We start from the raw sequence: 24,730 nt of genomic DNA, 5'->3' as shown, positions 1-24,730 counted from the left end.
TTCCCCCAAACGCGAGATCTCCCAGCTGCGTTTACTGTACAATCGACAACACGAGCAACCAGCATCTGGCCATTACTCAGAAAAGCCCATCATCCACCTCAATCGAATTGCGTACGCCCTCCATCCCATAGCAGACCTGGATTGTGTCATCGTCCTTGTCTTCATCCGTCGCACTCGGAACCTCTGACCCTGCTGTCTCCTCGCTTGCAGCCGTTTCGTCAACCGGCGCCGATGCTGTACCACGAGACAGCTCTGCCAAAGAAGCTTTCACGGCTTCCTGCACAGCACCTTTGATCATGGCTTTGAGCTCGTCAAGCGTTAACGGGATCTGGACGCCAATTTGCCTCTGCGCTGGGCCTGACGTTGGCGAAGGCGACGCATGTCCATTGGTGTTGTCCTCGTTCAAGCCATGTGCTGGCGGCGGGCCTGGCGTGCATACGCGCGAGCTGACCATTTGTGCTTGCGGCGGCGGTGGCGGTGGAGGCGGCATCAATGCTGGCTGCGACATCATCATCTGCGGTACTGGTGGCGATTGATGGACGTGCGATGGCGGAACGCTCGTTGGGCCTCCTGGACCTCGGATCGGCTGTGTCTGCGTACGCCGGAGCTGATATCTTTCTTGTCGTGGCGCCTGTCTCTTTGCCACTGAGAAGTGCTGTCGATAAGGCGGCTGCCTTTTGGACGAAGCTCTGTTGATCTGACCATTCATCTGTCTTGGGATGCCGAGCGGCGTGCCAGAGCGCGTGAAGGTGGGGACGGGTTGGGGCTGCGGGGGCCACGGCATGTGGTGTTGTTCTGGTGGCTCAGAGATTGACCGACGATGGAGCTGAGGGTGGAGATGCGGTGAAGTCTGGAACGAGCGCTGCTGGTGGGGTGGTCCGAAAGGACCCCAGGTTTGCTGCAAGTACGGCGAGGCTGCTGGAACCGCTCCATGGGAGGAGTTCGAAGGCGCGTAGAAGCCGAACATACTTGTATCCAGACTGCCAACGTTTTGATGGTCATGGCTGTAACTATCGAAGGCTGTATGCGTACTGGCCGGTGAAGGGGCACTGCTGAGCAATTGAGGGTCGATCTCGCTTCCGGGGCCTGTCTGGTTGCTTGAGCCGAAGCGGTGGGCGTAAAAGGTGTCGTTGAACGCTGCGATCGCTCCTAGGTCTCCGATATCACCACCACAGTTCTTCCAGTCATCGTCGAAGAGCGAGGCTGTCGAGAGCGGTGTTGGAGAAGCGACGTGTAACGCCATGGCTGCTCAAGATGGTGCAATGAGAGACTGAGGAAGATGGAAGGAGAGCGGGGATGCTTCAGTGTGCGTAACGACCTCTAGCCGTACAGAGTCCCAAGGATATACAGAAAGCATGTAGTACTCGCTGCAGTGTAGCCAAAGATCACAACGAAGAAGCAATTGCTGCGAACAGCTGTTCACACCCTCCCAGAAGCACCATCATCCCTCACCGCATCCAGGCCCTTGGTGCTCAGCCCTCTTTCTTTGTCCGTCGAGTGGATCCACTCCAGCACGAATATGAGACAGCAGCGTCTAGATCGAGCCCATATGGCAGCCGTCACCATAGAACTGGCTCGAGGTCTCGGAAAGCGGCAGAGGAGAGATTGCAGTGACGTGCTGTCGAGCAAAACGTGTGCAGCGCATTGCAGGAATGCGAACAGGTGTTCGAGACATGCGTAACTTCTGCATGCAGGAGTTCGCAGGTTGCGTTCGCAGGTGTTCGCACGGAGAGCACGCATGCATGATGCACGGCGAGCATGGTGTCTTGGGCTGCGGTGGCTCACCACGTCAAACAGCAGCATGGTCTGGAAGTCGCTACTTCTTGCTCGTGGTCTCGGGCTGGACGTGCGTCCATATTGCGAGTCGTGTCTGGCCAGCAGCGCTAGGCGGTCTCGACATGGAACGGTGTACCATGCAAACGCCGCCTCTGCAGTATCGACCGCCGTATTGGTGGATTGAAGTAATACTTCAGTGTCTCTCAGCTTCTTTACTTCCACTTGCGAGCCGTGTAGCACACGTTCTGGCCTCTGTATCGACTCGATGTGTCGGGCAGCCCGTCGATGGCGGTGGCGAGGCGAGAGGAGGGTGTCGCTGTCTTTCTGTCATGTTAGAGCCCCTTCGTTGCGCGGCCCGATCTCCTTCGCCTGTTGATACCCGTGCCCATGGCTTCGTGCCCTGATCTGCTTTTGAAGACCATCGACGGTCAGTGTAGAAGGTTTAATTCCAAACGTGTGCGTTCAATCATTGCTTGTACTACATACAAGGACATCGGTCCTAAGATCCATGAATCGTCTCATACTTGTCCCGGTCCCTCCGCTGCTGCTGTGGCACCTCCGCGGTATACCCGAACGGCGTGACTTGTATCTGCTCTTCGTTCTTGAACGGATCCACATACCCTCCCAGCTGCGCGTTCCGATAGTACTGCGCCGCCCTTGTCCCAGTCGACCGGTTTAAGCTTCTCGTACTCCCAGCGCCGCTGTGTGTGGACGACCTCTCCAGCTCAAGACCCTGTTCGCCGTTGCGGTGCTGTTCGGTGACGACAATCTCCTGCGTGACGAGGACGCCGAGCCATTTCGATTCGATGACGGGCCAGAAGACTGGTATGCTGGCGGCGAAGACCGCGGTGCCGACCTCTGCACCTGAAAGTAGGATCATGATGGGGGCGTAGTAGGTGAAGTCCATAGGTTCGTCGGAGCCGCCCCAGCCGGCACCGTGTTGGACGATGGTGCCCAGGCGCCAGGCGGAGACGACTATGATCCTGTTGGGACATGGTCAGAGGCGGCGCGTGAAGATTTGGTTGTTGATGGGGACTTACCAAGTCCCGACGGTTAGTAACGCAAACAGCGAAATGCTCTCCCTTCGCGAACGATTATGACGAGCAAACATTGGCAGCGCGCATAAAAGCACGGCAAGGTCGAAGACCAGGTTCAGGGATGCGTGAGTGGTGTAGACCGCAAGGAAAGGCCCTTGCCTTTTGACACCTGTTGCGGTCGCGTGGTCAGCTTGTCCCACGACCTCAGATATGTTCGAGACGAGTGCGCACCGTATGCATAGCACGTAGCCGAAGTCAAGGACCAGTCCCAGTACCCTCGTACAGGAATGCATGGAACCCAAGCCAGGAAGCCGAACGCCAGACCCCATAGTGAGATCAGGGCTACGAAGAACCAACAGACTTTTTGCATGAGTCCGGCCGTGTACACCCGCAGATACTGTAGGAGGAGCGATAGCTTTATTGTCGCTGTCGCGAGGATGTAGGCTCCATTCGAGACGTAGAAGCTCTGTTGGGCGGGTCAGTACAGGTCGCGCTCAAAAAACGGAGACCGACCTTGAGATACATGAAGAACTCTTCATTCGTCAGGGTCATGACATGTCTTCCGAGCCCATAGTCCACACCTTTGCTCAGTCAGTGATACGGCCTCAACGTGCACTGCAATCGAACTGAAAGGGTGGAGACCATGAGGTGGAGCTTCATGCTTCCTACGCCTTCTGCTCGATAGCTTGTTGACTGTTGGGAGATGACTTACTCTTGCAGGTGTAAGTTGAGCCGATCGTGACAGCCACCTGGAGGATGTCAGCAGCGAAAATCGAGATGCTCCGCGCGCGTTGATGCGTGTACATACAATTGAGATGAATATTGCTACATCGTCCAAGCCCGGTTTTCTCAACAACCACAGACGAGTATACAGCCGTAAGGAAACTCCTAAGAAAGCAGCAATCTGATGCGTGAAGCGTCAGCATACATATCTCACCCTCAAAATGCTTATTAGTCCATGCGTACCTGTAGTGTCAGGACCACACCGTATATCGTCCTCTTCAGGTTCGCAGTTGGGACCTCATCGGCAGCCATTGCGTTGCCAGAGAGCTGATGATTCTCGTGAAAGGTCGAAAGTCTTCCCTCACGTCCAGCAAACACCGCGTTCAGGAGTTCGCATCACGTCGAGGTCCCAGGCCCACGGGAGAGCACGGCACCGGCTCCAAGACGCCACTTATACACGCAGGTATCGAAGACGACCAAGATGGAGCCCAGAAACAGGCATTCTGCGCCAACCAGATCCTTCGATGAACCGACATCTCGCTTGCGGCTCGAGAGGGCGATGGACGGCGGTGATCTGGAAGCCATTGACTGTTAGATGCGTGGGGAAAGCGTGCCAGCATGGTTCCTGCGTGAATGATCGAGTCTTGATCCCGCACTAAGGAGATGTCGTGTCGTGGGCGTGAGGTCTACTTGGTCCTTGCTCCTTTGGACATCCTTGTATGAGATCGGAAGTGAATCCTTCGCCAATTAGCGGTTCCAATGTACGCCACATGAGCCGTCTTATCATCCAGGGTTTTGAAACACATCTTGCCGCGTTCCTTGGAATCTTTCAATAACGGTGTGTGCGCATCAATAGCAGACTGCCTACACCGCTGTTCGAAGAGGGAGAAGAGTAATCCGTAGGTGTCCGTTTCCGCTCTACATAAAAGTCGCAGACGAGATTGCGGCTTCCTTTACCAAGGCGAAACAATGTGGAAACGTCGTTGAGAGAAAGAAGGCGTTCTCGCCTTGCCACTGGGCCGTACATTTAACTTCCTGGGCTTGAAATCCTTCTACCAAAGGAAGGGTAAGATAGCTTCGGGAAATCACTCCCGTGATATCTCCTGGTTTTGCACAACTCCACCACAGCACAGCACAAGAAGCCGAAGTGCCCCAGCATAAGTATATAGCCTAGACGAGTCGCATCTCCATGATTCGGGGGCGTCAAAATTGGAATGGTTCATGAAAGATTGGTGTACGGTAGTTTGGGACTTTCATGTTTTCGTTATCTCCTGTGATGACAAGACGCCAGCAGCAAGGCAACACATGCTATCCCAGCTATGTATGTGATCGAGACGCCATACAATGCAATGCCATGAATCATGAGTATCTTCGTGACCGCGTGGGATGCCGCGCGCAACATCAGGCAGCTTTCGCATCCGTCATGTGCGTATCTGTCGCACCGTTCGTCTCTGCGCTTTGCGCCGCAAGTGCTGCTTCCCCAGCCTGCGCGCCAAATACCTTCTCCTTAACCATCGCCGCCATCAGACCCATCCGCTCCTCGTTCGCGATCTTCTCAGCGCTCTTGACAACCTTCGCCAGCTGCTCCTCTCCGGGCTTTCCCTTACCTTTGGAGATGCCCATCGGTCCCATACTCGAGCGGGGCTGCATCAGGTCCTGGACTTGCTTCGCTTTACCGCCGAGGTCCTGAATCTGAGCGGTGACATAGTCCCGGTTGGTAAACAGTGGTGAAGAAGAGAGCGTCTGCACCCAGTACTTGTTCCAGAGCGCTTCTAGGAGCTTGCTGTCGAGAGTTGACTTGTAATGCGAGACTTCGAGAGGGTAGTAGCGGTGGGCATGCGCGCCGAAGTCTGCTGCTTTCGCCATCGGGACTGCGGCCATGCCGTCGGAGCTCGAGTCTGCTCCTTCCGGCTTGTAGCCTTCGGGATAGGTACGGAAGGCTCCAATCTCGACCTTCCCAGCGCTGATGGTACGATGAGGATCGATAACCACTGCGAGGAAAGGATCCTGGAATGTTTGGTTGGTGTTTTGTGTGGTGACATCGATACCGGACAACCAGCAGCCGTAGCCAGGATGACTGTGATACCAGCCCACCGCGTTCTCCACTTGACCTGCCTCTCGTGACCGCGCAAGGTAGTTCACCATGTACTCGTCTGCCTCTGATGCTGCGTTCACCCGTGTCTCTGTCCCCTCCACTGGTAGCCGTAGTGCATCCGTGACGATGAACGTTGCATGCTCAACATAACCCAGCATCAGCCCCATCACTTCGATGTCTCCTCCAGATCGAGCATGCATAACCATCTTGATGAGCGCAACGGCTGATATCCGCACATGCTTGAAGTGGTTTGGGTCTTTCTTCCATGGCTTGTCGTTGACAATTTTCTTGTTCGCTTCGTGGTCGTATGCGTAGAGTGCGTCGCGAGTCGGGTCCACGAGCTTCACCGAGTTCTCGATCTCTATTTCAGATGTCAGTGTTTGCCTTCGACATGTGAAGTAGGTTACCCACCCCAGGACTTCTGGACGTCCATCTTGAATGGTTGTCTGGTCGTCGCAGGATATTATCGTTCGACTACCATGCTTTATCCTGTCGAAGTAACCTCGTGCCTCCGCAACGATCGCTTCGCTGTTTGCGTCGTTGTGCTATAGTGTTTCGAATGTTTATTAGAACTTGGAGCTTTGATTGAATGCAGCTCTAGTTGCGGCCGATCCCGCTGAGCTTGGACCATGGCGTCAGAGACGCGTTAATTAGCCAGGCGCGTTAAGTATCGAACAGTATACACCAGACGACGCATTCCCAAGTCGTTCTGCACCACCAACGCTCAACATGCCGGGAGTAATAACGCAAACGCCTGCCAAGGTGCCATCGAAACGAGTGTTGCAGGACAGCACCAATTCTCATCGCAACCAGCAGACGTCACCATCGAAGAAGAGGAAGCTCGAGGTGCAGAATACACCCAAATTCAAGACGCCAGGAAAGAATGGGCCAAATGGCAACCACTTTGGCTCCAGCCAGCCGAAGAGCCAGTTCGAGGAAGATCTCGCAGCGCTCAAGCAGAAGAATGCAGAGAAGGACCAGCACTGGGGCCGGCCGAGTCTCGACGACTTCAACGAGAAGAGTGATACACTATGCTTTCAGCAGATCGACGCCGAGGAGGGTACTCTGCATGGAGGGAAGACCACCGTCAAGCTCTTTGGCGTGACGGAGACGGGCCACTCGGTGTTGCTTCACGTCACGGACTTCATGCATTACCTCTACGTCCCAGCACCGGTCAACTTCCAGAAAACTGATCTGGAGCCGTTTAAAGGCTTCCTGGAATCGGCTATGGCGCAGCATCAACCAGCAATTCAGAACGTTCAGCTTGTGATGCGGGAGAACTTGTACGGATTCCAGGGCAACCAGAAGAACCCATACATCAAGATCGTGGTCACAGATCCAAAGTTCATCAACCGCTTGCGAACGTGCATAGAGGGTGGCAACGCCAACTACAAGGGCATGTGGAAGGCAGCCGATGGTGGTGTGCTTACATTCGACAGCATCCAGTATGTCCTGCGCTTCATGATCGATACCCACATTGCTGGCATGTCCTGGGTCTCCGTCAATCCTTCGAAGTACCACATGATCCCGGAGAGAGATCGTCAATCGCACTGTCAGATTGAGGCTCACTGCCATTTCCGAGACATCATTGCGCACCCCATCGATGGAGAGTGGCAGAAGATGGCTCCTCTCCGTGTGCTGAGCTTCGACATCGAGTGCGCTGGCCGCAAAGGAGTGTTTCCGGAGGCCAACATCGATCCTGTCATCCAGATTGCCAACGTCGTGACCCGTTATGGTGAAGAAAAGCCATTTGTTCGAAACGTCTTCTGCATGGACACCTGCAGTCTGATCGTCAACACCCAAGTCTTCGAGTTTGGAGCGGAGGAGAAGATGCTGATGGCATGGAGAGACTTCGTCGAAGAGGTCGATCCCGATGTCATCATCGGCTACAACATCTCAAACTTCGACTTCCCATACCTGTTGGATCGAGCTGCACACCTCAAGGTCGCCAAATTCCCGTACTGGAGCAGACTCAAGAACGTCAAGTCCCTGGCCAAGGATGCGAACTTCTCGAGCAAGCAGATGGGCAACCGAGACACCAAGGCCACGAACACCAACGGACGGCTTCAGCTGGATCTGCTGCAGTTGATACAGCGAGACTACCATCTGCGAAGCTACACGTTGAACTCAGTATGCGCACACTTCTTGAACGAACAGAAAGAGGATGTCCACCACACCATGATCACAGCGCTGTACAACGGTACGCCAGAGTCCAGACGTCGTCTCGCCGTGTACTGCCTGAAGGATGCATACCTGCCACAGCGGCTTATGGACAAGCTCATGTGTCTCGTCAACTATACCGAGATGGCAAGAGTCACAGGCGTGCCGTTCAACTTCCTGCTCTCGCGTGGCCAGCAGGTCAAGTTCATCAGCCAGCTTTTCCGAAAGGCCCTGGAGCAGCAACTGGTCATTCCGAACCTGAAGACCGAAAGCTCGGAAGAGCAGTACGAAGGTGCTACAGTCATTGAACCTACCAGAGGCTACTACGATGTGCCAGTTGCAACCCTCGATTTCGCATCGCTTTACCCAAGTATTATGCAGGCGCACAATCTCTGCTACACGACACTGTTGAACAAGACAGCGGTAGAGAAGATGAGCCTCAAGAAGGACGAGGACTACATCGTCACGCCGAACGGCGACCTCTTTTGCACCGCCAAAGTCCGCAAGGGTCTGCTATCCCAGATTTTGGAGGAGCTGCTGGGTGCTCGTAAGCGTGCGAAGAAGGAGCTCGCCATCCAGACCGACCCCTTCAAGAAGGCTATCCTGAACGGTCGTCAGCTCGCTCTGAAGATTAGTGCCAACTCCGTCTACGGTCTCACGGGAGCAACTGTGGGTAAACTGCCCTGTCTCGCCATCGCCAGTAGCACCACTTCCTACGGGCGGCAGATGATTGAGAAAACCAAGGAGGAAGTCGAGTCTCACTACACCATCGCCAACGGCTACACTCACGATGCGCAGGTCATCTACGGTGACACCGATTCCGTCATGGTGAAGTTTGGTCCCAGCGATCTGGCCAAATGCATGGAGTTGGGAGAAGAGGCTGCTGGCCATGTCTCTGATAAGTTCATCAAGCCGATCAAGCTGGAGTTCGAGAAGGTCTATTATCCGTACCTGCTGATCAACAAGAAGCGCTATGCTGGGCTTTACTGGACGAACACGGCAAAGTACGACAAGATGGACACCAAGGGTATCGAGACGGTCAGGCGAGACAATTGCCGACTTGTACAGACTGTGATTGAGACGAGCTTAAGGATGTTGCTGATTGATCGTGATGTGCAGGGAGCTCAAGAGTAAGTTGCATTCCAACTGCATTTGCGTATGGAGCTAATCCGTCCACAGCTACGTCAAGGACACCATCTCGGAGCTCCTCCAGAACAAGATCGACATGTCGAACCTGGTGATTACAAAGGCACTGGCAAAGGCAGATTACGCCGCCAAACAAGCGCACGTCGAGCTTGCTGAGCGCATGCGCAAGCGAGATGCCGGCTCTGCTCCCGCCCTCGGTGACCGTGTGGCCTACGTGATGGTGAAGGGTTCTGCCGGCTCGAAGGGCTACGAGAAGTCCGAGGACCCCATCTTCGTGCTCGAGAACAACCTACCGATCGATGCCAAGTACTACCTCGACAACCAGCTGGCAAAGCCACTCGGCCGCATCTTCGAGCCCATTCTCGGAGAAAAGAAAGCCGGCTCCCTCCTCACAGGCGAGCACACGCGCTCCATCTCCGTCGCAGCACCCACCATGGGCGGCCTCATGAAATTCGCAAAGAAGACCGAGACCTGTCTCGGATGCAAGAAGCCCCTCACCACCAAAGAAGAGAAAGAAGGCGCTGTGGGAGAAGAGTGCCGCCCACGCTTCGGCGAGCTGTACCAGAAATCTCTGACCAAAGTCTCGGAACTCGAGGTGCGGTTCGCGAGGCTCTGGACGCAGTGCCAGCGCTGCCAGGGCAGCATGCACAACGAGGTCATCTGCTCCAGTCGCGACTGTCCGATCTTCTACATGCGTATGAAAGCGAAGAAGGATGTGGAGGATGCGGGGAAGGAGATGGTGAGGTTTGATCGGGACGCGACGCTTTGGTGAGGATTCTGTGGTGATGAGATACGGGTATAGATCAGCATGCATGGAGCGAGGTAACGAGGGAGGTGGAGGAAGGCTCCATATTGAGTTCGGAGGATTCTTTTTGGGAGTGGAGCTGGCTTGGCGGGTGATTGTTCGGCGCGTGGGTGGAGTGGAGTCGAGCGGCTTTCTCTCAAGCATTATTTTCGTCGTGCATCCAACCCCTGAAAACAGCTGCCTTTTCGTCCCACGTTCAAGGTACTGACAACCACCGCCGCATGATAATGTAGAAGCGACGCGTGACCTGTCCTGCCTGTGAAATAGCGTCGCCCAAGACCGTGGCACGTCCCAGATAACAGCCTCACAATGTCTCAGTCATGAATCTCAAGACGGGTTTGAGAAGATTCAGGACAGGATGTGGCGTCTTTCCAACAACGTTGGACCTGCGGATGTCGTGCGTATCATGTGACGCTGCTTTTCCAGGAACCACCACGCAGCTCCTTTCGGCCAAGGCGAGCACGGGTGTTCCTGAGCTAGCCGGTGCACGTCGATCCTTCGGCGTCTGCGAGTGGCCAGTCACGATTCAGGGCAGAGCTGGCCGTTGTGGTTGCTACTGCAGGTGTTTTGTTGGAGGTTTGGATCCTGCATCCTGTCTCCTGGAGGAGCTGCACGTGGGATGTCTGGACGGTTCAGCAGCGTCGTGCAATGCAGGAACAGTCGGGTGTGTTTCCCGCCTTCTCGAAGCCGGGTGCAGAATCATGCTGTATCACCAGAACGAGTCAACCGCCTGCTGCAGTCTCGGAGAGTTGTGTCAGCCGCCAACGGCTCGAGCAGGGCTAGCCTCTCGGAGCGAACGCGCAGAATCGATCGCGCTTGGGCAGTGATCGAGGGAAAACAATGGCACCACTCTGCCCACGCTGCTGGCCGATGACCCGGTCGCGGCGGTGTAGCGTGTCGCGAGTCCCAACGCGGACGTCGTGGCCGCTGACGGTTGCTGTCGGTCCCAGGGGCAATATCGAAAAACCCCCGGCCTGGGAGTAGTCGGGGCGGCACATCACTATGCATCGGCCATGATGTGCTGGTCTGACGGCCAGGGTAGACAGCAGTGAGAAGAGCGAAGGGCCAATGAGCGGGAGTGGTGCTGCAGCCTCCAACCTACAAGCAGCACTAAAACAGGAAGTGGATTGGTCGACGTGGCTCGAGCGTAGCTTCTCCTTGCCGCACAACGCGCCTCCTCCTACTTCGTCTCGCCCACCCCTCCCCTCTCCCTCGACACTTCACCACACCTCTCGACGTCGTCGTTGTTGTCGTTGTTACTGCCAGGGCACAGCACCTCACTCCTTCGGTACTGTTGCTTCTGAGTCCCTCTTTTCGGACACCCTTCTTTGTTGCCATCCGGGTACGCTTCCGCCGTTGCCCAAGTCACTCCTTTCGGCATCCATTCGTTGACTTTCTTTATTCCCGCATTGTACTCTTCCACACGCGGCCATCGTCCCGTCCGCTCTTCGCCATCGTAAGACGACACCCACGACTACCGACCCGCAATCAGCCTGTGGCGATACCTTCGAGACCCGCCAAGCGCTGGAGTTCATCATCTTCGTTCCTTTCGACACCGGCTCAGCTCGCTTCCCAACTATCGACTGCAGTCCCCTTTCACGACAACGATATCAATTGCACCCTGCAGAAACGCAGCGAGCAATACGAGTGGACGAGCTTTACGGATACCTGTAGCATAAACACCAACATAACCCGGAGGCGAACTGTCCGAGTAGCCAAGATGGCGGACGTGATGGCTGCTCCACAACCTCAGCAAGATGCGAGCGCCAAAATGCCACCGCCCTCAGCACCCTCCACGCCTGGTCCACACCACCACGCGGCGCGCCGACCGCCGCGAAAGAGCACCCTCACCCAGCAGCAGAAGAATCAAAAGAGGCAACGCGCCACGCAGGATCAACTTTTGTTGCTGGAGGTCGAGTTCAACAAGAACCCTACACCTACTGCAATGGTGAGAGAGAAGATTGCGCAGGACATCAATATGACGGAACGATCTGTTCAGATTTGGTTTCAGAATAGGTATGATATGGTTCTGCTTCACAAGTAAGCTATAGCTAACATTATGCAGACGCGCCAAAATCAAGAACATTGCGAAGCGAAGTATCGAAAGCGGTGAGGACTGCGACAGCATCCCGGAGTCGATGCGACAGTATCTGGCGATGCAGCAGTATGGAGCTGGCAAAAGTCTTGGTGCTAGCATGCTTGGACGACACGGCCAGGGAATAGTGCCCTACGGAAGTGGCATGCTGGCCATGAACGGTGAGAGTGCCAGCGGCAAAGTCGTGATCCAACACTTTGCTTGTCGGTCTCTGTCCATTGGCACCTGGAGAAGGGTCGGACAGAGCACAATGGACCTGGTCATCTTCTACTCGCCGGACAAGGCTTGCATCACTTACTACATCAACAACGATTCGGCTGGATACAAGATCGAGTATCCTTTCGCATGGATCAAGAACATCTCATTGGAGCAGGGCGACGTGCTGGCACCTGCGGAAGGTGCTTCACATAGGACTGGTGGACTTCTGATCGAGCTCAACCGGCCGCCCAAGTTCTACATGGACAGCTCGGGCAGTGGAGGATTCTATGAGTGTGGCGACTTCACAGAAGACCAACAGGCTACCCATGTGATGGTGCACCACCTCGGCGGACCATCAAAGGTTCTTAGCGGTCAGCTCGCAAAGCTGGTCTCGCTCGAGGCCTACCAGAACCGCCACAACTTCTTCGATCCGAATACCTTCGCCGTTTCTGCGCCTGTCTCGCCCGTCGGCCATCGCCCACAGAGCCAGCCCAACCACATGATGCACCCACACAACCCAATGGGCCTCTTCCCTCCAGACCACAATGCGCCTGGCATGATGGGCCCGCCTGGGCCCCGAGGTCACAAGCGCCAGCGCAGTCGATCTGTACCGGTGGCGATGGACTTTTCGATGCTGCGGAATCCGATGCCATCCTTCTTGATCCAGCCTGATGGTCAACCCACGCCTGCGCCAATGCATGATGCCAACATTTTCGCGCCTCAACCCCAGCATCAACATATGAACGGCTTTGCGCAAGGTCCAATTGGGCCCAATCTCAGCATTGATACGTCGGCTGGCTTCCCTGGTTACCAGTTTGGTGGTCCAGTTTCGGCAACAACAGCGAACTCTCCTAGCGAGTATGGTACACCGGCTTTCTTCACGTCCGCGCCACCTGGGGATGGAATGAATCAAACTCATCAATTCGGCACGCCATTCCACCCTGGCTTCCTCGCTGTTGACGCTGGATCGATGATTGGCACGTCGAATACACCTTTGTCGATGCACAGTCATGGCGACCCAGTGATTGCTGACCACTCACCACCATTGAACGGTGTTGGTCGCAGTCACAGCGCTGATATCTTCGGAACACCTGGCGAGAGCTCCCACTTCGGCGACGACAGCATCTACTTGTCGGAGTCATTCAACAAGCAAATGCAGCTTCCCTTCCGAAGCCCGTTGCCTGACGAGTCCTTTCACTCACCTATGCCGGATGGATCCTTCAGCTTTCAGTCGCCGACACATTCTGGACCAGACATGAGCGGCCAGCAGCACCCGATGTCATACCACTCGCCTCAGCAGCAAATGCATCAGGACAGCGGTGTGTCCTTCTCGACACCTTCCCAGGACGCAGGTCAGATGTACCACAGTCCAAAGGAAAACGGCATGGTCTACCAAGACGGAAAGGTCTACTCCAGCCCGGGCCAGATGCATCAGATACCACATGAGCAGCCCGGCTACCAGCAGAGTCCGCTAGGCAACGCCACCTCTCGTGAAGAGATGGACATGCAAAGCTTTGGCATGTACGGCACCATCGATCCGAACAATCTGGGCCAGCCTCATCAGCACTAGCGACATGCATCTTGGACCGCTGGACTTCTCCACAACGCGCACTGCGTACGAGACGACCCAACAAGCAACTGCGCGACTTTCGACTTTCAACTTCGACTTATACCCCCCTTAATTCTGTGTGGATGCTTTTTTGATCATATGTCACCTTTCTCTCCCCTTTTTCGACGACTTTGAAGAAACAACTGCGTTGGTGTAACTTGGTGGACTTTTCCCACCGCGGATCTTAATCTTAGTATTCGGCGTTTGTGGATGGGCGCCGCTGTGCGAGCGAGGGACTTGGATAGCGAGGGCGGTGGTGGTAGGATTGATAGGACGGGACGGGACGGGACTTTCTGGGTGGAGTATCGTTGGAGCGAAGGCTGAGATACCCTGGGGGTTGATGTGTGAAATATGGAATCAGCGGAGAGCGGTGCCAGTTTGACCTAGAAGCCATAGACGGCGGATTGCATTGGCTGAGAAGGAGAGTGTGTGGATTGCTTTGCGAGATTAGCTGAGGCGGCGGCGGGGACGGGGAGCAGGGTGATCGTTCTGGGAACAGATACCTGCTGTCGTCGTCTTGCTGGCGCTGTGCGCGCGATATGTGAATTGAAGAAGACCTTGATTCTCTATTCCATCACCCTTCCGCTCATACTACGCACCTGATAAGGCCTACCTATCATACACCCAACACCCCCCTCAACACTTTCGCCCCAACACAAACCCACCCCCCTCCCTCCCCTGTCCTCTCCCACCTATGAACACAAACGCACTCCTTCACGATCCCCGCCCCCTCCACCTCCTCGAGATCATTGGCAGGTAACCCCCCCATCCGCAAACTCACCCAGACCTCCGCTTTCCTCCCACCCTCATGCACCCTCGCCACTGAAGAAAGAACCTCAGCACTCAGCCCCGGCATCCGCCTCGCGACTTCAGGATGAGAACTAAAGACTTGCATCCCCCGCACGCCGTTGGTGTGGGCGTGAGGGCCATCCCGGTCCTTGGTGGCGGAGAAGGAAGGGGATATGTACTGTACGAGGATGGGGTGGGTGTAGTCCCGGGTGTTGATTAGGTGGTGCAGGATTTGGGTCGTTAAGGACGTGAGGCGCTGGGAGGTTTCTGAGCCGTCGAGAGATGTCTTGTCGTCTGATTCGGGTCTTGGGAGAGAGGCGAGGGGTTTGCGTTGGCGGTTGGGGCAGGCGAGGTAGGTGAGGGATGGGTGGTTGAGGGTGAGGGCGCGGTCTTCGTCTGCGAGGGTTGTGCATTGTTCTTGGGCGAGTGATTCGAGTTGGACGCGGAAGCGGGAGAAGGCCATGTTGAGTGTATAGGGTCACGTTGCATTGGGTTGGCATCGAGGGTGTCGTTGCGAAGTATACATGCACATACATATACCGATTTACCATCGATTGCAAGCGTTGCGTCCCGCCGAGTACCATTCAGGCAGAGCGATCGGAGTCGAGGATGTCATATCGTTCGTCAGCCAGTACTGGTCGAGGAGGAGTAGACTCGAGAGTCGAATGTTCTCCAGCCGTTCTCAGGTGCAGACACATTGAAGGAAAGTTTGACCAAGCAGGCAGACAGAGAGATCTCCGGTACGCAAGTGAGAGAAGAGTGTAAGTGCTATTTCACAAAGTCTATGTAAAAGCAAGTAGTTTTCGACGCCGTGGCTATGCACCCATTCCATTCCCGTGTCTTGCCCAGCTAAAGTACAGCAAATACAAGGTCGAGAAGTCAAGGAGTTGGCCCCGGGGGTGGGTATATCCTGTACAATGCATCTGGCTTCCGTCGTCGCATCTTACACTTCTCTCCTCCTTCTACTCGCGCCATGTCCCTCTTCCTCATGCACTAGGTGTCGTCCACTAGTGGCCCGACGTCCAGTGGCTTGAGTTTGCATCCAGAATCGTCGGCAATTACTCCATAATCCGCGTGATGAGGCCAGTCGCCACAGTACGGCCGCCCTCACGGATGTTGAACCTCTGTCCTTGCTCCACGGCCAACGGCTTGTGGATCTCGCAGACCATCTCCACGTTGTCGCCTGGCATCACCATCTTGTCCTCCTTTGCGCCCTCGGTGCCCTCGGGCCAGGTAACGGTGGCGGCCTCGTCGGCTGTCCGGATGAACATCTGCGGCTTGTAGTTGTTGTGGAAACCCGTGTGTCGGCCACCTTCCTCCTTGGTGAGGACATACATGGACACGAGGAATTTGCGGTAGGCCTTCAGAGCGCCAGGGACGGAGATGACCATACCGCGGAGCACGTCGTCGCGCTTGACGCCACGAAGGAGAAGGCCGGAGTTGTCTCCCGCCCGCGACTCGGTACAGGACTTCTTGAACGTTTCGATATCGGTGACCTTGGTCTTGATCGGCGTAGCGTTCTTGCCCACGAGTTCGACTTCTGCATCCCGCTTCAAGATACCACGCTCCACACGACCAGAAGCGACGGTACCTCGGCCAGGGATGGAGAAGACGTCCTCGACGGACATAAGGAATGGCTTGTCGGTTTCACGCTGGGGTGTTGGAATCCACTCGTCCACGGATGCGAGGAGCTCATCAACTTTTGTTACACCAATTTCAGGCTCACGTCCTTCAATGGCGCAAAGTGCCGACCCAAGGATGATGGGAGTGTCGTCGCCCTCGAAACCGTAGGAAGAGAGAAGTTCGCGCATCTCCATCTCGACGAGCTCCAACATCTCCTTGTCCTCAATCGCATCCACCTTGTTCACAAAAACGACAATCCTCTTGACACCGACTTGGCGAGCGAGCAGCAAGTGCTCTCTTGTCTGTGGCATCTGTCCATCGCTGGCCGCCACGACAATGATAGCGCCATCCATAGAAGCCGCACCCGTAATCATGTTCTTGATGTAATCGGCGTGACCGGGACAGTCGACGTGGGCATAGTGGCGAGTGTCGGTCTGGTACTCGATGTGGGCAGTGGAGATGGTGATACCGCGCTTGCGTTCTTCGGGTGCCTTGTCAATGGAGCCGTATTCGAGGTAGGAGGCGTAGCCCTTCTCTGCTTGCCGCTTCGTGATGGCTGCTGTGAGGGTTGTCTGTAGAATGAGCATTAGGATACCGATTTGCCTTCTTATACTCCCTGCTAACCCACCTTTCCATGGTCAACGTGTCCGATCGTGCCAATGTTGACGTGCGGCTTGTTGCGCTCAAAGGCAGTGGCGTAGCTCCTCGTCGAGTTCACATACTGCTGCGCTCCCCTGTTGCCCAGCGCGCATTGCACCGGGCTGCTCTGCGTGCGCAATGCACGTGATGTACGAAGAAAGGTACGAGCGAGAGACATGGTGAGCCCCAGAAGCCTACGCCAGAAGGAAGAGAGAGGAGAAACGGTGATGGTCGCTGTGCAGATGGAGTTCGTTGTAGTCGGTGATGCGCGACAAAATTTAAGAGCACGGGCCACTCGGAGGTGAGGTTCGGGGAAGACAATCACATGCGCGACAGATCAACACCACTTCTCGATCGCAAGGGGCGAGGAAGTAGCAAAAGAGACGAAAGGGCGGTGATGCGGTCGTCACGATGAAGAGACAGCCAGGATGCGCGACTTCATGGACTATGTCCTTACGGCCTTCCACCATAAGACGGGCTGGAATGTGGACAACAGCTATGCCTCCTTGACTACCACCGCTAACAACCTGCTCGACTTCAACGTCCCTCATGGCCTGAGCTTGCACGTGTCTTCGCTCAGCTCGCCCAATTTCGCGACTTCATACACGCTCGGTAGCAAGGGAGTGGTTGATGGCAGTCTCAGCTTCCTCTACACGAGCCTGGGGTTGAATGTGACTAGCAGGAGCAGTCATATTCCTTTGGCCAACCTGGTACGAGGCTATAGGCATCTACAGCACCTCAGTTTGCCGAAAGGGAAGGCCTTGAATGACGTTCAAGATGGCGGGACCTCCATTGCTGGAGATGGGCGCAAGGATACTCTACTCTATGGCCGTCTGTACTTGCCCAGCAGCAGCCTCGAAGCACTCTACCTCCGCCGCTTGTCACCGAATCGCCTCCTCCGTCTGAACTGCGTATCAGATGCCACCCTACCAAGCGGAGGCACAGTGCTAGCCTTGCTCCAGAACGACTTTGGCAAGTACACGACCGAGTACCTCTACAGCACCGACTCCTCCCTTCTAGGCTTCCGCGCGCTCTACAACTTCGGCTACGATCCTCGCTATCCTCTGGACCAGCAGCACGTCTCCTCGCGTCCGGCTCGTCATCCTTGGGACCACCAGAATGGCCGACTCAGCGCAGGCGCAGAAGCCTACTTCTCGCCCATCAACAAGAGCGGCGGCATCAGCACTGGCCTCCGCTTCACCACTCTTCCGATCCATACTGGTTTCCCGTATACCATGACACTCACTCTGAACCCGCTCATGGGTAATCTGAGCAGTAGCTACGCTGTCAAAGCCGGCCCGAACCTTTCGCTCTGCAGCCGCTTCGACTTTAACGTCTACAGCTACGAGAGCGACGTCTCTCTTGGACTCGAACTGTGGCAGCTCAGCAGGCCTCGTGTTCCGGAGGAAGTGGCATGGGTGAAGGATCTAATTCGGCCTGGCTGGGAGCCCAAAGTCGCACCGGAGAAGGTCGTCCCAGATGAAGACGTGACGGGCGTTCTGAAGGCGCGGATGACCGACAAGGGCAAAGTGGGCGTGGTGTGGGAGTGTAGGCTCAAAGAGTTGTTGGTCACCCTTGGCGCAGGCCTGGACCTGAAGAAGAGGGACAGTGTGGTTGGGAAGTTTGGGCTGGAGGTTGCTTACTCGAGCTGATCTCGTCAATCCCCGATGTCGTCGCTTCTATCAGTCACTGCATACATAAGATGCCTTTCAAACGTTGCAGAGATGGCCACTTTGCCTTCGAACTCCCGCACAGCCTTGTTGGCCAAGCGAAGGATTCAGGCGTCAACCTGATTTGGGGCCCGACATCTGAGACAACTGTTCCGTAGGATCGAGTATGCCCAACTTCTCTCTCCGATTCTCGACATACCACTGTCCATCGACTACATATCTCCTAATAGTGCCTTACTATTGGGCACATTTCCCTAACAATAGGGACTGATCAACATGAACTCAGTCACAGCCAATCTAGCCAAAATGTAATCCTCCCTCGCCACACAACACCCCAACCTCACTAACAGGCGAACAGCCTCCTCATCGCCCTAACCGCCTCCTCATTCCGCCCGCAAATCCATGAAATTCGAAAACGCAGCAGCGGCGAAGGCATCTCCCTAACCTACATCCTGCTCAACCTCGTCCTCGCAACAGAACAACTGGCCATCTACACCCACATCATCATCTTCGACTACAAAGGCGGCGAGGAGAGCATTATCGCCAACCCGCCGGGGTTCGGGGACTGGTTGAACTGGACTCAGTTTGTTGTTACCTGGCTGGGGCAGTTGACGCTGTAAGATAATCGCCATTGCTCAAGATACGTACGTGAGTTGTTTGCTAACACGAGACAACAGGTTTGTGGAAGTCTTCCGTTTCCCGCCCCCCCGGCCATTAGAGAGGACATGGGGCCTGATGTTCTACATCTTCTTCCTCTGCATCTCGCTCCTGCCCATCATCCTCGAACTCGTCACTGAACCGCCTTGGCGGGAACACAGAGCCTACGACGGCTGGTTCGGCGGGCTGTTCATCGGCGGCCATATTCTTTTCGTCAGCCCGGTCGTGACTTTCCTTGGACTTCTATCGCTGTTCGTCCAGCTGTGGGAGACATTGTCCCGGGATACCCTGGGTGCGCTTAGTACAGAGGGACTCGCATGGCAGGCCGTTGTCTTTGCTGTCGTGGGTGTGAGCTGGGTGTTCAGGATGGGGGCGCCGAGTCGTCCTGGCTTCTTCTCAGGTTTCATGAATTGGTTGTCAATGGTTGGTTGGGCCGCGCTGGATAATCTTGTGTTTGCTTTTGTGCAGGGGTTGTTGTTCTTCGTTGCTAAAGGACGGATTGGCTCGAATAGTATTGCGGGCGAGGTGGCACCGCTGCTAGAGTAGACGGGCTGCGGACCAAGACGTCGTCGTACTTCAGCAGTCAATACTCAATAGAACGTCCATTATGCGAACGAGCCGTGAGCAGCAAAGATGTTTGTGCCGCCTAGTGGAGGACATAAGGACGTTGCAGAAGTTTGTGAGACATCTTGATCAAACTGTCTGGATGGCATAACGTCCTTCGTGCCCATATCTTTTGTAGCTAGAGCAAGAACATTCATTGATAAAGCCGCTCGCTGATGCAACATCTTAGCTGTGACATCAGCAATATGTTTTGCCTTGGCAATTTCCTGAGAGAAGCGCGTTGCTGCGAGAAGTGCTGCCTACGAGTGACAGGAACATGAGATGGGAGCAAGCACTGTTGCGGACGGCGAGCGGCGGATTCTGCCCAGCCTAGTGCCTGATTTTGGCTCGAATTCATGGCCTCCACTGCACGCGTTCGCAGGATAGCATTCCGTCAACACCGTTGCTTGCCCTGCCATCAACCGCCGTCATACAGATGGCTTCCGCGTTCCCGTTGTCATTCTCCAACCTGATGTAGCTTTCCGTACTCATGTGCTCGACGTGTGACTATTGTGTGCGACCACATTGTACCTCGTGATATTGGACTCCACCAGGCGCAAATTGGGCACCTGCGCGACTCCACAGAGGACGTCCAGCAAACAGAACATTGTTTGTTTATGCAGCCAGGTACTGTGTGGGTGTACACTGTGGACGGTAGGATCAAAAGCCTTGTTGCATTGTCCGTAATTGTCGAGTGCGACCAGGCCAGAGGGTTCGACCGCCATAGAAGTTGAGAGGGAGCGATGGACATGCAACGTCCCGCTGTCTCAGACAGCTGTCATCCGGGATGTTACCACATGCTGGATAGACGTGCGCTGGGTGACTTATGAGAGACCGTATATCTTCTGGGTGAGCCAGACTCTCTCCAGGTCGCGCTCTCATCCCTGATGCCCCGAAGGCCTAGCTTGACTCCTTAGCACAATTCATCCTCACCCACCACTCCCTGTGGCGTCCGGCTCCCAAGAAGAACGCAAAACCAGCATGGTTCGGACCGACATCGACAACGCTCTCAAACGGCTCAGCTCGAACAGCACCATGGACGCCAGCTCAACAAGGACTGATGGACCTCCGAAGCACATCGACAAGGAAGCATCTTCACTTCCCAAGGCTCTTGGTAGATTCTGGCGATCGATGACTACCAAGTGCCGATCTTGCTGCTCGAGAAGGGCACCGAGCAGGAGGCGGCGGGACGAAGAAGAGGCGATGGAGATTGGTAATCTTGCTGGGTCGGGCGTTGTCTATACCGCCGACATGCGCAGGATCATGGTTCCTTGCGTGGCTTGACCGGGTCCAGATGAGTGCCCAGCGTGCGCAAGAGTGGTGACTATCTCGGCAACGTGGAATGCCGTAAGTGGGCAGCTGCTGCAACCCAGCGATACGGCGGCGCAGCTTCTTACCCAGGAGTTGAGGAGGACTCGCGGGAACTATATGCATGTCAGCGGTCAAGCGCTTGCGCAGGAGACAGAAAGGGGTGCGGCGACGGCTAATTGGAAGTTCAGGAAAATGTTGCGTATGTAATATGGTTTATCCTCATTCAAGATGTAGGACAGCTCCAGTATAGATGGGTATCATCATGGTAGTGACATAAGACTGAAGAAGATGGTTGAACGTACCTCGCAGCAGCATCAATAGACATGCTCAAGAAATGGCCAGGATCCGATGGATACCAAGATGACAGCGTTCCAGGGACTTGAGTCAAATGAATGAAGAATTCAGCCCTCGTCATCGTTGAAAGCGAGCTTGATCGGCTTCGACTTTTTAGCCTTCTTCGCAGGCTTCTTGGTGGCGGGCTCACCTTGCTCGCCATCTTTCTTCTTTGCACCGTCCTCAACCTGGCCCTCATCGTCATCGCCGACCACTTTCGCAACCTTGCGTTTCTTCGTAGCAGCGCCGTCAGTGACTTTCTGGTCAGCCTTCTGCCGTGCATCCTCGTCAGGGAGCGCGCCAGAAGCCAGAAGCTCGCCGTCGTCCTTCAACTCGCCCGTGACAATGCCATCGCCGTCCGCTCCCTCTCCTCTGCTCTCCATTTTCTTGAGCTCAGCCATGGAGACGGTTTCGCCACTCTCATCTACTACCGTCGGGTCATCTTCGTCGTCATGGGTCTTTGCCCGCTTGGGACGAGCAATCTGCTGCTCATGCCTGTCCTGGTCGCCTCGTCCGGCCTTTTGGTCATGTAGACGCTGGAGAAATGGCGGGAGAGTGGACTCGTAGCTCAGGTCTTTCGACTTGATCTTGTCAGGAGCCATGGTGCTATATCCTAATCAGCCCAATCCAGGTCCTGCTGGCTCGTGATCACTGTCGTAGCGGTACCATGGACGGTACAGGCAGATCGAGGTGTGGTGGTCGCGCAACAGACGTTGAAATTCTCCAAGCGCCTTGGGGCTAGCCGCAATGCAGCTGCACGCCAAGGGCAAGGGCCGACGTAAGCTTCTCCTCGAAGCCAAAGAATTCGCGAACTCCTCAACGCGATAGGCCAGCGATTCCAACAACGGGCGCAGGTGACAAGTGGCCCATAGACTTTTGCTTCCTCCCTTCAGAGTTATAGCCTGCTGGCCTTAGCTGGAGAGTCAGCAAGAGCCGGGAAAGGGAGCAGCACGTGCGTTTTCGAGATTGGGATTGATTGAGCAGGGGTTCACGCCGATCCAACGACGGCGACACCACCCACCACTCCCACCTCCTGGACTTCTTCGCCATTCACACCGTCCTTACCTCCATCTTCGATCAATTACGGGATAATCTGTGCGACTGCGCTCAGAGTAGATCCTACTGCGGTCTACTGTTCTCGCCCCAGTCGCTCGTTGCAGCGTCCAGCCACAGCGCATCCTCGAGCCTTCCACGCCTTCGAAACCAGCACCTGCGCGCATACTCGACAACACAACATCACCAGACCGAGTGCGCCGGACCGCGATTGACACGACAGACCAGTGCTAGGCCCTCGCGGCCTCGAGAATCGCCGCGGAGATGGACTACCTCAAATCCGTCCAGAAACGCTTACCTTCCGCGGACACCATGCCCACTCTCAAATCATTACAGCACGCTTCTTTAAAAGACGCCAGAGTCCCGCAACTCACATTCCTGCGGAAACGGATACGCATACGAGGGAACAGCAAGTTTAGTGTGCCACTGTACCTTGTCCTGCTGTTCCCCTGCATAGTGGTGGTGGTTCTGCTTTCAGTCTTCGTACGGCATCCGGACTCGCCTGCTGGACGACTAATACCGAGCGGCGCGCCGCCGAGCATCCGCAAGATCAGCGAGAAGCACGACAAGGTCTTCGAGTCGGGATGTCGAGATCCGCTCAAGGAGGCGCAAGCACACCCGCGCGAGAATGCGGCATTTGTGGTGCTGGCACGGAATAAAGAGCTGGATGGTGTGGTGGAGAGCTTGAAGAGCGTGGAGAGACACTTCAATCGCTGGTTCCACTACCCGTACGTCTTCCTTAACGATGGAGACTTCAACAGCACTTTCAAGGAGACTGTGCTCAATTACACCTCGTCGAACGTCGAGTTTGGCAAGATCGGATCGGAACATTGGGGATACCCGGACTGGACTGATGCGAACGTTGCGAAGGAGGGCATCCGGAAGCAGGGCGATGCGGCCATCATGTACGGAGGCATGGAGAGCTATCACCACATGTGCCGTTTCTACTCTGGATTCTTCTACAAGCACGAGCTTCTGCAAAAGTACGACTGGTACTGGCGCGTGGAGCCCGAGATCAAGTACTTCTGCGATATCACATACGATCCGTTCGTGGAGATGGCGAAGAACAACAAGGTGTATGGGTTCACGATTGCGGTGAAGGAGTTGAAGGAGACGGTACCGAATATCTTCCGGTATGCATCGGCGTATAAGCGGGTGACGAACCACACTTCGCAAGGGCTGTGGGAAATGTTCGTGGAGCCGAAGGAGGGCTATAATCAGGACGGTACGCCGAAGAAGGGTACTATTCCGCCCAATGAGCTGCCGAAGGATGATCCGAAGTATGCGAACGAGAAGACGAAGCCGCTACCGGAGGAGATCATGAATACTGAGCCAGGGAAGGGGACACTGCCAGAAATCGACCCAGAGGCAATGGAGGGTGAGATCTACAACATGTGCCATTTCTGGTCCAACTTTGAGATTGCTCGCCTCGACTTTTTCAGAAGTCAGGAGTACGAGGACTTTTTCAACATGATGGACCGTTCCGGCGGCTTCTGGATGGAGCGGGTAAGCCAATCCTCACTTGTGCCTACCACTTCTACTGTACTGACTTTCTATCCCAGTGGGGCGACGCACCCATCCACTCCCTCGCCGCCGGCGCTCTCCTCTCCCCGAAACAAGTCCACTACTTCCGCGACTTCGGCTACCGCCACACCACCATCCAACACTGCCCCGCCAACAACCCGGCGCGCCAAATGCCTCGCACCCCCTACTACGGCCCCCGCGACGACCCCAAGGAGAACCCCACTTACGGCACGCCTGCCCTCGACACGAAATGGCAGAGCTGGAAGGAAGAAGATGACTACTGGGCGAAATGGGACGCCGGGAAGGAGAACGGTGTTGGGTGCAGGTGTAGGTGTGACATGGATATTGTGGATGTCGAGACGAAGGAGGGGAGTTGTATCCCGGAGTGGGTGGAGATTGCGGGCGGGTATCTGACGCCTTCGGGCCCTGGGCGGTGACGAGGGGGATAATGGGAAGGTTGGCTGGAGTTGAAGGGGGGTTTTGGGTTTTTGTTACGTGTGCAGCGCCTTTTTTGTTGTCTGCATTGGGGAGGCGCTTGTGGGTTTGAGCATGTGGAGGGTATGTATAGGCTGTCGGCAGTGGGTCGAAGTGCGAGAGATGTGGAATGGTAAAGGCTATAGAGCTTTGTGAGATGTAGTCTACTGACAAAGAAGAGCTTTGAGGCTATTGTGATGTATCTGAGCAAGGTAGTCTACCAACATTGATGCCAGTCAGCCTACTGCGGTCTTGTGCTTATTGCGCTCTCTTGACCTTCACCTTTCCGACTTCACCATGATGATCATGAGATGCAGCATTGGAACCTGATATCGACACTGAGCCCACTATTACAGCACAACTCATTGAACCGATCGCCTTGACCGTCTGGACCAGGATCTCATGAGAGA

General features: G+C 55.4%; 10 protein-coding genes across 10 annotated transcripts; 5 read left to right on the top strand and 5 right to left on the bottom strand.

Annotated features, from left to right (window-relative positions):
* Positions 1 to 76: 76 nt before the first annotated feature.
* LTR77_007222 (uncharacterized protein) lies at positions 77 to 1,243 on the bottom strand (the record flags this gene model as incomplete). The annotated part of the gene is made up of 1 exon (XM_064804459.1): positions 77 to 1,243. The coding sequence occupies one exon, from the start codon at positions 1,241 to 1,243 to the stop codon at positions 77 to 79; it is 1,167 nt and encodes a 388-aa protein (XP_064657229.1).
* A 1,032-nt stretch (positions 1,244 to 2,275) lies between these two features.
* On the bottom strand, positions 2,276 to 3,142 carry LTR77_007221 (uncharacterized protein; the record flags this gene model as incomplete). Its single annotated transcript, XM_064804458.1, has 2 exons — positions 2,276 to 2,759; positions 2,817 to 3,142. The coding sequence occupies 2 exons, from the start codon at positions 3,140 to 3,142 to the stop codon at positions 2,276 to 2,278; spliced, it is 810 nt and encodes a 269-aa protein (XP_064657228.1).
* Positions 3,143 to 4,937: 1,795 nt separating this feature from the next.
* On the bottom strand, positions 4,938 to 6,064 carry RRI1 (COP9 signalosome catalytic subunit rri1; the record flags this gene model as incomplete). Its single annotated transcript, XM_064804457.1, has 2 exons — positions 4,938 to 5,992; positions 6,043 to 6,064. The coding sequence occupies 2 exons, from the start codon at positions 6,062 to 6,064 to the stop codon at positions 4,938 to 4,940; spliced, it is 1,077 nt and encodes a 358-aa protein (XP_064657227.1).
* Positions 6,065 to 6,360: 296 nt separating this feature from the next.
* Positions 6,361 to 9,709, top strand: POL3 (DNA-directed DNA polymerase delta; the record flags this gene model as incomplete). Its single annotated transcript, XM_064804456.1, has 2 exons — positions 6,361 to 8,921; positions 8,971 to 9,709. 2 exons carry the CDS (start codon positions 6,361 to 6,363, stop codon positions 9,707 to 9,709), a joined length of 3,300 nt encoding a protein of 1,099 aa, XP_064657226.1.
* A 1,753-nt stretch (positions 9,710 to 11,462) lies between these two features.
* On the top strand, positions 11,463 to 13,605 carry LTR77_007218 (uncharacterized protein; the record flags this gene model as incomplete). Its single annotated transcript, XM_064804455.1, has 2 exons — positions 11,463 to 11,758; positions 11,808 to 13,605. The coding sequence occupies 2 exons, from the start codon at positions 11,463 to 11,465 to the stop codon at positions 13,603 to 13,605; spliced, it is 2,094 nt and encodes a 697-aa protein (XP_064657225.1).
* A 1,886-nt stretch (positions 13,606 to 15,491) lies between these two features.
* Positions 15,492 to 16,873, bottom strand: TUF1 (translation elongation factor Tu; the record flags this gene model as incomplete). The annotated part of the gene is made up of 2 exons (XM_064804454.1): positions 15,492 to 16,628; positions 16,685 to 16,873. 2 exons carry the CDS (start codon positions 16,871 to 16,873, stop codon positions 15,492 to 15,494), a joined length of 1,326 nt encoding a protein of 441 aa, XP_064657224.1.
* A 250-nt stretch (positions 16,874 to 17,123) lies between these two features.
* On the top strand, positions 17,124 to 18,347 carry MDM10 (Mitochondrial distribution and morphology protein 10; the record flags this gene model as incomplete). The annotated part of the gene is made up of 1 exon (XM_064804453.1): positions 17,124 to 18,347. The coding sequence occupies one exon, from the start codon at positions 17,124 to 17,126 to the stop codon at positions 18,345 to 18,347; it is 1,224 nt and encodes a 407-aa protein (XP_064657223.1).
* Positions 18,348 to 18,641: 294 nt separating this feature from the next.
* LTR77_007215 (uncharacterized protein) lies at positions 18,642 to 19,568 on the top strand (the record flags this gene model as incomplete). The annotated part of the gene is made up of 3 exons (XM_064804452.1): positions 18,642 to 18,673; positions 18,724 to 18,981; positions 19,043 to 19,568. 3 exons carry the CDS (start codon positions 18,642 to 18,644, stop codon positions 19,566 to 19,568), a joined length of 816 nt encoding a protein of 271 aa, XP_064657222.1.
* A 1,769-nt stretch (positions 19,569 to 21,337) lies between these two features.
* On the bottom strand, positions 21,338 to 21,871 carry LTR77_007214 (uncharacterized protein; the record flags this gene model as incomplete). Its single annotated transcript, XM_064804451.1, has 1 exon — positions 21,338 to 21,871. One exon carries the CDS (start codon positions 21,869 to 21,871, stop codon positions 21,338 to 21,340), a length of 534 nt encoding a protein of 177 aa, XP_064657221.1.
* Positions 21,872 to 22,586: 715 nt separating this feature from the next.
* On the top strand, positions 22,587 to 24,283 carry omh4 (O-glycoside alpha-1,2-mannosyltransferase 4; the record flags this gene model as incomplete). The annotated part of the gene is made up of 2 exons (XM_064804450.1): positions 22,587 to 23,828; positions 23,885 to 24,283. 2 exons carry the CDS (start codon positions 22,587 to 22,589, stop codon positions 24,281 to 24,283), a joined length of 1,641 nt encoding a protein of 546 aa, XP_064657220.1.
* Between the last annotated feature and the right edge of the window lie 447 nt (positions 24,284 to 24,730).

Source organism: Saxophila tyrrhenica (genome assembly GCF_035928015.1).
Source record: "Saxophila tyrrhenica strain CCFEE 5935 chromosome Unknown scaffold_11, whole genome shotgun sequence".
NCBI classification, from domain to species: Eukaryota; Fungi; Ascomycota; class Dothideomycetes; order Mycosphaerellales; family Extremaceae; genus Saxophila; species Saxophila tyrrhenica.
This window is presented reverse-complemented; position numbering and strand designations above follow the sequence as displayed.